Source organism: Salvia splendens, chromosome 17, assembly GCF_004379255.2.
Source record: "Salvia splendens isolate huo1 chromosome 17, SspV2, whole genome shotgun sequence".
Taxonomy (NCBI): Eukaryota; Viridiplantae; Streptophyta; class Magnoliopsida; order Lamiales; family Lamiaceae; genus Salvia; species Salvia splendens.
Genome location: NC_056048.1, coordinates 1,338,119 through 1,348,607, shown reverse-complemented (window position 1 = coordinate 1,348,607; position 10,489 = coordinate 1,338,119). Strand labels below are relative to the sequence as shown.

The following is a 10,489-nucleotide window of genomic DNA, read 5'->3' as shown; positions in this document are numbered from 1 at the left end:
ATCACTATTCATTCAATTTCATTTTTTATTTTTATTTCCAACCAAATTCAATTAATAAAAACACACTTCATTAAATAAAATAAAATTACAACATAAAATAAAAATACAACTTAAAATTCAAAAAAAAAAACACATAATTAAAATCCTAAAAAAATAAAAATTACATAATTTAAAATACAATTTTATAGAAAATAAAAAAAACTACTCCGCCGGCGAATCATCCCCCGAAGGCGGTGGAGGTGCACTAAAGCCACCTGGAGGCGGAATACCAAGTTCTCTTGGCATAAACTCAATTCCGACAAGATAGGCTTGGTATTGGGGAGGCGTCATGCGGGAAGTGTCCGCCATTGTGGCGGTCATATACATGGACATTAGGGAGTTCGAGGGTGCCCCCGAGCCCGAGCTCGCATGGCTTGATTCAGCTCGGCCCCTCTTCCCTCTAGCCGCCTTCGCCGCATTTCTCCCTTGCGGCCGACGGCGCCCACGGGAGGACCCCCCGACATCGTCTGTCGTGCCCTCAACCTCCTGCGAGGCAAACTCTTGTGCGGCGCTGCCCGAACCGCCCTCACTAGACGAGTATTGGCCACCCGCCGTGTGCTTCGTGCGCTTCGAGATCGAGCCCTAGCTGGACCGGACACCGTCGGCCCACCTTTCCTCGTCTTTGACGACCTCCCAAACATCGACATGTTTGAATTGTTTGGCGGTGTCGTCGAAGTAGACTCGCAAAGCCGACCTCAGAATGTCGGCTCCCGTGACTCCGTTTTGGTAATGAGCCGCTTCACTCTTGTAGATGGCGCAGAATTTTTTGACCTCTCTGTCGACTCGGTCAAAGTGAGCGCGGAGCATCTTATATGTGCGGCGGCGGGACCCCTTCGGCTTAATCTCGTGGTAGGCCGCGGTGACCTTTTCCCAGAAGCACTTCCGGGATTGTTGATTCCCGACGATGGGATCGTACGAGACGCTAATCCAGGCGTTGTACACCGCCAGCGTTTCTTTGGGGTTATACGGATGCCGGCCTAGATCCTCCTCCTCCTCCTCGTCCGCCTCCGCCCTGGAGCTTCCACCGCCTCGGCCTTCTTCCGGAGTGGGTTCAACGGAATAATCCTCCCGAATCTGGGATAATCCCTGCGAATACCTCGGGGCGGAGGGACAGGCGTATGCATTCACATCAAAATGGGGTGGTTGGTACCCCCCGGCGTCGACGAACCCTGGGTGCCCGGCGTCGACGAACTGGAACCACTGCCAGGACATTGTACATGCCCCCTAGTCGCCGAACGCGTTGATGTCGAACCCACCGGAGCCGCCACCTCCAGAGTTTCCGTCTCCGGACATTTTGTGATGAGAGGTTAGATGAAAATTGGAGAGAAAATGGAGATGATTTGTGAAGAATAGATGTGTATTTGTGTGTGAAATGAGGATGAATTAAGAGTATTTATAGAGTAAAAAAAACGGTAATATTAACAGTAATATTACCGTTTTTCGTTTTTATTTTTTTTAATTCGAATTTTTTTAAAAAAAATGATTATTGCGCCAGCATGACGATGCTCACTCGCGGGCCGGCGAGTGGGCGTCACGCATGGCGCCGGATCGCGCCACGTCGCGCTGACGCTTGGCGAGACGTCTCGCCATCCGTCTCGGTGGGACGGAACGCAACACGTCACGCCGCTGTCTCGTCCCGGTGTAATGGATTACGGGCTACCAGCGTGACGCGTTGTGGGTGGCCTAATACACATCTTTTTTTTCTTCTTTTATTTCTCACCGACTAACATGATCTTTTAAAGCCCCTTTTTTATATAAAAAGAGGGTCAATCATTTTTCCATTTATTGCTGGGAAGAGAAACATAATTTCAAGTTTTCAACCAAATCAAAACAAACGAAAAACAGTTGTTAAAACTAGTTATCAAAATTCAATCTCATTATTTTCATTTTTGAAATAAAAACCAGCCTTGCGCGTTGGTAGCGCTGGCTGAACACTTCTCTCTCTTCCTAAAATTTCATCCAAAAACAGTGTCTGGTGAAATGACAGAAAGAGTGTGTACACAAGAACACCACAAAGAAAATGGGAAAATCATCAACCGTACAAGAGAAGCAACCACTTCGGCTACTCCGTCCCGGGAGCAGGTGTGGGCTCGGATTTCCTTCTCTTGGGCTCGTTCTCGACCAGCTGCAACGAAAAATTCAGGTCCTGATCACAAGCGTTTCTCAAGAGAGACAGATTCCCGGATCCCACTCTATCTTGTTGGTCGTCATGATGCACAGCGGGCTTCCCGTCATAGCTGGGTATGAACTGATGCTCGAAACTCGGACATGTGCTCACCCCATCTTCCAGATCAAAAACACTGCCTTCTTTGGGAGACGAATTTATATCTGGCCCGACTGCACCTTCTTCCAAGGGGATGTGTAGGACGTGGAGACCCAGAGGTTCGGATTTGTCCTTGGGAAGAAGCATTACGTCAGGAGGCGACGATTCCCCTGCAGTTGATCCAACCACTGTCATCGAAGCGGCTCTCTGTTCTTGAACTGCAACTATAGAGATGCATAGATAGACAAATTACTCAATATTCTCAACTTTTAAAAGTTCAAATAAAATTATATTTACCTCTTAGTGCTTCATCTGCAGTGATCAGATCAAGTTCGAGGAAATTTAAAAGGCGCCCAAGATCAACGCCGCTAGTCCAGTTTTCTGGGGGTTGGCCAACTTTCAGCTTAAGACGGCCCCTATTGGCAGTTCCGCCCCAGATTATCCCAATCGGTCGTGCCTTCTCGCCATTTTCACCCTTCATTAAGATGAGACTTCCACTGTCCCCTTCAAGATCAAATGTTTGTTGGTTCTCACCAACAACTAGAAAATCAGTCAAAAAACATATCCCTTTTTCATCGTTGTACTCAAGAGCATATGCCAATACGGTTCCGGTAGTCAAACCAGAACTTCTTCCGACCTTCATCACTTGCTTTCCCACAAGACTATCAATCGGAGATTGTAAGTCAATGGTTTTGACATTTCCAATCTCTCCTATTCCTTTCACAAATGTAGTTACAGCGCTCATGTCAAAATCATCTGTGAACGGTATAAAGGCACCATCTGCTCTTACATATGTCTCTGCATAAATTGAGAATTGTATCATTCAGTTAAATCAGAGCAAACTACTTTTTGTAATTATTCATATAGCATTTCTATTCTTCCAACTGTATGGGATCCGAACATGCAAATAAATACAAAATAATTAACCTGGATTAATGCCAGCAAATATCCCAAACCATAAATCATCTCTGATGAATGAAGTTGCTCTCTCAACTGCACCAAGATAAACCCCAGGTCCTAGTGTTGGTGGTAAGGGATGAAACATCTTCTGATTTGGGTAGTCTAGATCAACTGCAACATGGCGATTTGTGAGAAAACCAACTTGTCTACTGCCTGTTTGACTCCTCACAATAGCACCTAAGGTTCCATATGTCTCCTGGTTCGCAACCTGACAATTGATACAGCATTGGAACATGAAAGATCAGTTTAACACTGTCCAAAACTTGGCTTAGAAATAGAAAAGATGTAGACTTATAAAGATGCTAAAGTGAAAGATGGTCACACAGAAAGTTTCCAACCACGATTAAGATTTTATCAACATTAGGTGCACAAAAACGTTCACAACCACAACCAAATCGTGCAGCCCCAACTTTCCAATGAGAAATTTTCGTGTTGGTGGAACTCCGAAGTATGTTCCTTCATCCTTGATATCCAAACTCAATGCTCCCCACCCAGCCCCCCTTTCCTGTGAGTTTTAACTCATTCATAAATTTGAAAGAGAGGTTTTTTTTTTCCCGATTGATTGACTTAAAGAGTTCACCAACAGGTTCAAACTCGTAAATGCATAAGAAAGAAGCACCTCCATATGATTCTCGACAGAAACCATGAATTATCGAAATGCAATATCCATAATGAAATTTGGTATGCTTCTGTTATAGAGGTTTCCCTTTATTTTAAGAAAAAAAGAGGGAGAGACGGATATAGAAAGTTGTCATTTTAACACTAGAATAGCATCCTCCTAGTGAGGTAATGTCAAGTGGAAGAGAGTACGTGTACCTGAGAGCCAGAACCAATACAGGGATCACTCCCACGCAGATCATCAACAATCTCAGTATATAATTGTTCTTTAGGTGTAGGCTCTGGCGCACCAAAATAAGAAAATTCTAGCACATCCACATCACACCAGATGCCCCCTGGTCCCTGAAGAGAGAAAAATAAATAATTTAAATATCAAGAATTTGAGTTTAACCCTGAGAAAGTAACTTTTCACCATCCATCCCACCCGACCCCACCTCCAAAAATTAGATCTAACATTTTCAATAAATTGAAGGTCGGAGCCAAAACGATAAGCATTGTCTTTTACCTCCAAAGCAGTTGGCAGGCACTGGAGTGGGGTAAGCCATTGCTTGTGAACTTTCCTTGATACAAAGACCAGTATTGCTGGTATGTTTGTCAAAACACCACGTCGAATCCGGAAGCCGACTGCTGTGCCAAGACTATAGCAACGCAGGATTTTACTGTGAAAAGCCCTGATTGTCATGAGCTCCAGTAACGTATTTGCTCGCTGACCTTCAGGCAATGGTCCAACACTTTCAGGTAAGACTGTTTTCTGTAGGTTAGCAAAATAGTTTGCCCTCTCTTCAGCATCATCTTTTATACGACATGGCCACGAAAAGTAAGCAGCACTACTCTCACAATGTTGCCCCCCTGTTGCATGAGGCTGAAGCGATGACGGACTCAGTGAAGTGCGGAAGGAATGATTGCAACCGTACTTCTCAAGATCCAAAGATGATTCCTCTGACGGTGTAGAGCCTGAGCCTCGGGCTCTAGAATGTGACCTTCCTTGGTCCATCTATAGGTATACTACTGAGAGATGATTCAATTTTATGAAATCAGAAGGCCAATCCAAGGACAACTGTGCTCGTTATAGCAAACCGTAATAGTTGATTTCCTTGGTCGTCAATTCACCTGAATTATTTATTAGACAAAAAAAAAAGCAATACAATTACAACCACAAGTAGCTGTAGAGCGAATTTTACGACTGATACTATCCAAAACGGAAGCTGGCATTACAAGTAAGCAAAAACAATGATTTGACCATATTCATTAGGTTGTATTTCTATATATGCATTTACGTATACTAAAGTGTAAAATATGGTTACTAATTTACTATATGTTATAAATCAAGGAACAAAACACAGAAATTGACATAAACTTCTATAGAAATGCTCGCAAATCAATACATACAATTACGATATCCTTCAAATGACGTGATTAGTAAGATTCATTATCTTCTCAAATCTCTTTCAACCTCCTTGATCAAATACTTAATTTGCAACTTATTAGTAGCAGATATTTATTCCTGAATCCTGAATAAATTCCTTTCCATGTACCGTCGAATTCATCGATTTGCACTAAGAATCAACCATAGCTTCTAAACATACACACAAATAGAGTTTGTTGAGGTTATGGTGCCCTACATAGAAAGGAACTCGATCGATTGCTAACAAACACACTGAATTTATCTAATGAACTTCAACAAATTTTGCAGGCTCCGTTTTCGGTTGATTCGCTGACTAACAACGCTGAAACAGCTTAGAATAGCAATAGTGGCGAAAAGAAGAAAAAAGAGTGTTTAAACCGTAGTAATAGCGATTGCGGAGCGGCGTCAATAGCTCGTGGAGATTTTCAGCTCAGCTCATCTTCAAGGAGCTCGCTGAAACGATCGCCGGCGCACGGTGGCAGGAGCAGATGAGCTACCGGTGGAGGTTGTAGACTTGGAGAGTGATGACTTTGGGAAAGTGACATGAATGCAATGTTTTGCTGCTAATTACGAATTTAGGACTGAGGGTCAAATATTTTAATTCCGTAAAGTATGGGGGTTAAACCGAGAATAAAAAGATTTGCCCACTTAGGCATCACTTTCTAACATTAAAATTAATAAGTTAATGTCAAGTATTATCGGGTTCGTATTCTTAACCAGCGATACAATAATTCCGGGTTTGAGTTTGGGTCGAATTCGGATAACCCGTTAAAATTAAGTTATCACTTTCATGTCGCCTTAGGTTATTGTGTTAGGTTTGGGCCACTATCGGTCCATGTCAGATTTTTGTCATTATTGTGTTGTGTCAACACGAATTGGACCGTGTTGCTAACAAGTTCGTATCATGTTTGGGTTTGAATGAAACATGTCATCTTCGTATTCGAGTTTGGCCTTAACAAGTTACGTTATAATCGTCGACCCAATTACAACTCAACTAGGATGATTTGTCAATCGTTCTTTTCTTTTTAGAGTTTCATTTCTTCTTTTAACTTTAGTTTTAATTCCAATTCCATTTTAATTAGGTGAGTATATAATTAATTTTAATTTCAATTTACTAAACCGATAGGGTATAATATTCCAAAATTAGGTACATTTTCTCCAGTTTAAATTTTAAATAATAAATATTATTAAAACAATAAATTAATTTGTGGGACAATGGTGAGTAAAAAAATAAAATTGTGAAACGTAAAGATTTAAAATTTTTAAAATGGATAAAAACACTAAAATCACAAACACTTGAATATATTCAAAAACTATCTTGCTCTCTAATAACACAAAGCAAATACTATGAAACTTTCATGTTGTTCAATCTTCCACAATCATATGTGAAGAAAAAGTTGAGCAAAATATAGAAATTTCATAGAATACAAATTTACATGAAGCTGAATTGCAAGTACGATGAGTATCAAAAACTATATAAAACGACGATGAACCAACTAAGACGCTCGAGAGTTCAAATCATCACGAGGGTAAATTGAGAACCATTATTGATCCCTCTGTAAAAATGAACAGCTTGATGGGTGAAAGCTTTCGTCCAATGCTTTAACCAATAGGTCGAGGGATGGCTCTCAGCTTCCCCTAAACGCTAGTAACGCAACTCCAAACACGACTTACTTATACATACGAAAGTTTTTCTTTTCTCGTCATTCATCTCGACAAAAATAGATAGATACCAGTAGCAAGGGCAGCAACGAATGGATATGAATGATCCCAGAAATAGGCGATAGCAAGGCTTTGTGCAGTATAGGTATGGCTCTACACGCATAGCTTCTTGCCCGTCCATCATCCTCAAATCTTCGACTCCATTCTCAACACCTCGACTCATCAATTCACTCAGCTTGGGGATCTCTGAAGGCCGAGTGACAACAATTAGCTTTACCATACAATTTAGAAAAAATACAAAATTCAAGCAGAAATTACCGTCTTCAGAAATGAGTACTAATGAATCGAAAACATGTCTAGTGAGAACTTCGACATTCAAATGCACCACTTAAACGATTTCAAACAAGAATCGTTTAAAGAATAACAACATTCCATCTAACATTTGAGACACTCAATTGCAAATAAAACTGAAAATTTGATAAAATAGCAGCAATGAAGCAACCAAACACCTACAAAGACGCAACTTAGGTGTAAGACGTTTTCCCTCCAACTAAGACATCGAAGAACTGAGTCATCTTGAGTGCGTGAGCAAATTGTAACTCAAAGAATGATAAAAACCCTGCATACAAACTATAATTAGCCCAGCACAATATATAATCAAAACTCATTTTTTTTTACTATTAAATTCATGAAGATGCATAGAAGGGACATAAGAGTGTAGAATTCAAATACTTCAAAAAAAAAACACATCTTTTTTACTCAATTTGAAGTTGGGACGTATTACCTTCGATGAAATGTGAAGATTTTGGGATGTGAAGCATTCTTTGATCTTTTCCATCCACATTGGATCTCCTTTGAATTCAATTCCAAGTTGAAGGACTTGATTTCCGAGATTCTCTTGTTCCTCTAGTATCTCCATTGCTGACATGCTCCCTGATTTCGTACAGTAACGAACACATATTCTTTCGAGTGTGGGTATTTCTCCAATATCCCAAGGAACCTTATCCAGTTTATTTAAATTCCAAAGATCGCTCCAGCACTGGAAAATTGGACTTTTCTGCAATCCAAAGACACATATCATCACAATTAAAAATGATAAGATGTTTCAAGCTACGAAATTCCTCATTAACAAAATTCCACTCTGCCCCTACAACTGCACGTTGTTCCAATCGAAGAAGTTGAAGATGAGGCAACAATGCAGGGAAAATCGGGTTTGTGGGGGAGTTGACACTAAATATTACGTAAATGTACCCATTTTGTTATCTATTCCACAAATGGGAAAAACGCCAACCACATTGGCGTTTTTATTAGTAAATACGCCAACGTCATTGGCGTGTTTTAAGGTAAATACGCCAACGATGATGGCGTTTTATACTTGTGCCGTATTTTGGGTGTATGCTCTCGGATTGTAATTACGATTAAACACGCCAACTTGGTTGGCGTGTATAAATAAAAAAAACGCATTTGTAAATGGCGTGTTTTCTTTGTTGAAACGCCGAACATATTGACGTTTTGTAAAAGACGCCAACCGGAGTGGCGTATTTACTTAATCATGAAAAACGCCATTCTGAGTGGCGTGTTTAATCAGACTGATATACCAGGCGTTCCTCCCCCAAATCGCGAAAACCTCACGACACACAGCCTTCGCGATTTCTCCAGCTGCGCGCCTTCTCTCCGTGATTTCGGCCTACATTCATCAATCGGTGCTATTCTCCCCCAAATTCATCTATTTTATTCGGTTAGTATGCTTACCTTTTACATAATTATAGTAATTGGTGGATAGCTAGGGTTTGTAATGGGTTGTGAATTGAGTAGAAATATTATGCATTTTGACCAATTGTTATGCTATTATATGTTATAGTATATTTTATGGATTGTTATGATAATACATATTGTAGTGTATTTAATAGAATTATTTTGTCAATTTTTTGGCTGACTCTACATAATGATGAATGTAAAAATAATACATATTTATTTGTGTTTTACATTATTGCAGATAGTATGACGTGGTGTGTCAATTTATATTGGGGTGGAAAGATAATTCCCGGAGCAGTTATTTCGTATGATCCTCCTTTTGCTAAAGGATTCATTATGTTGGATGAAACAATTTCGTACGATGACCTTGTGGAAAAAATTTGTGAAAGGATGGGGATAAGCATATATGAAAACAATATTCAAATAATATGGAAACGTACTATATGCTTTGGATCCGGAGTCACGTTTATAGGTGTTCAACTAGAAGAAGTATGCATGCAACTAATGTTTAGTGAGAGTATGGTTATTGGAGGTGTAATTGAATTATATGTTGAGTATTCGGCAATTACTCAACATCATAGTCATCATGTCATAAGTTATGATGCTGGTACGTCAACGAGAGCCCAAGAACCATATTTTGCTGCAACACAAGATTTTGATGTTGGTACGTCTACGAGAGCCGAAGAACCATATTTAGCTGCAACACAAGATTTTGAAGCTGGAGGCGTGCATTTAGGGGATCGTGACAATTGTGATGTGGTGGAGGACATAATAGGTCCTGATAAAGCCGACTTTCTTGATCCACAATCACCTTATAATTCTGAAGATTCCGGCACGGTTAGTACAGACTCAGATGGTGATCCGTCGGATGATGAACAATTTGTTGCTTCAAGACCATCCATTCCACTTGGAGAAACAGCAGTTGGAGAAACATCAGTTGGTGGAAGGGCAGTTGGAGGAAGAGTAGTTCCACAGTTCCCACAGCCTGGAATCAACTACTTTCGCACCTTACCAGGTCCATATGATAGTTTTGATCCCAAAAACTTTGAGCGTGATGATCCCAGTGTGCATTATTGGAGTGAAAAGGATCCTACCAATGTCGGTTTGCATACTAAATTTAGAACGAAGTTGGAATTGAAGGCAGCTGTGACTCATTGGCATTTGGAAAAAATCCGACAATATACAGTTGTTGAGAGTAAAGGAAAGAGATGGCATGCAGTTTGTAAGTGGCCACAGGGAAATCCGAAAGATAAGTCCTTACCGCCATGTTTGTGGGAGTGCCGAGCAACACTGAGGAAGCATGATGAACACTGGCAAATTAGAGTGTTCAGCACTGGTCATACTTGCATGGGGGATCGTAACTATAATGGTCACGCTAATCTTTCGTCGGGTATGATAGCGTTGAGTGTTCGCCATCAGATAGAAAACGATCCTTGCTACAAGGTAAAAGCAATTGTGGCGGATATTGAAAATAGATTTCATGTCAAAGTTAGTTACAAGAAAGCATGGTATGCTCGGAGGACAGCGATTGAGCTTGTATACGGTGGATGGGAGTGGTCGTTCAAAGTTTTACCAGCTTATTTGAATGAAGTGCAAAGACAAAATCCTGGCACAATTGTGGAATGGATGCACGATGACATATTAAGCAATGGTATGAACAAGGTATTCAAGTACGTATTCTGGGCTTTTGGACCAGCTGTGGAGGCTTTTCAACTATGCAAACCAGTTTTAACGGTTGATGGAACTCATCTACGTGGACGATGTCGAGGTAAAATTCTTATTGCCGT

The 10,489-nt window shown here is 40.7% G+C and overlaps 1 protein-coding gene and 1 long non-coding RNA gene across 3 annotated transcripts; both read right to left on the bottom strand.

The window, feature by feature from the left end:
• Positions 1–1,897: 1,897 nt before the first annotated feature.
• LOC121775250 (protein NARROW LEAF 1-like) lies at positions 1,898–5,837 on the bottom strand. The gene is made up of 6 exons (XM_042172297.1): positions 5,664–5,837; positions 4,386–4,990; positions 4,079–4,222; positions 3,230–3,470; positions 2,600–3,100; positions 1,898–2,526 (listed from the first exon to the last, which is right to left on the bottom strand). The coding sequence occupies exons 2-6, from the start codon at positions 4,872–4,874 to the stop codon at positions 2,102–2,104; spliced, it is 1,800 nt and encodes a 599-aa protein (XP_042028231.1). The 5' UTR covers positions 4,875–4,990; positions 5,664–5,837; the 3' UTR covers positions 1,898–2,101.
• Positions 5,838–6,692: 855 nt separating this feature from the next.
• Positions 6,693–8,128, bottom strand: LOC121774131. Of its 2 annotated transcripts, XR_006044933.1 has the most exons (4): positions 8,099–8,128; positions 7,732–8,004; positions 7,461–7,566; positions 6,693–7,193 (listed from the first exon to the last, which is right to left on the bottom strand). It is a non-coding gene; the product is annotated as an uncharacterized LOC121774131 (long non-coding RNA). The 2 variants fall into 2 exon arrangements; XR_006044932.1 differs by having other exon boundaries at positions 6,693–7,566.
• Positions 8,129–10,489: the final 2,361 nt, after the last annotated feature.

Bases quoted from the DNA above. Each gene is read 5' to 3' on its own strand.
- LOC121775250 (XM_042172297.1), bottom strand. From the start codon at position 4,874: ATGGACCAAGGAAGGTCACATTCTAGAGCCCGAGGCTCAGGCTCTACA. The intron at 3,101-3,229 runs GTTAATTATTTT...CAATTTATGCAG, and splicing joins ATTTGCTGGCATTAATCCAG to AGACATATGTAAGAGCAGAT. The intron at 2,527-2,599 runs GTAAATATAATT...GCATCTCTATAG, and splicing joins TGCAGATGAAGCACTAAGAG to TTGCAGTTCAAGAACAGAGA.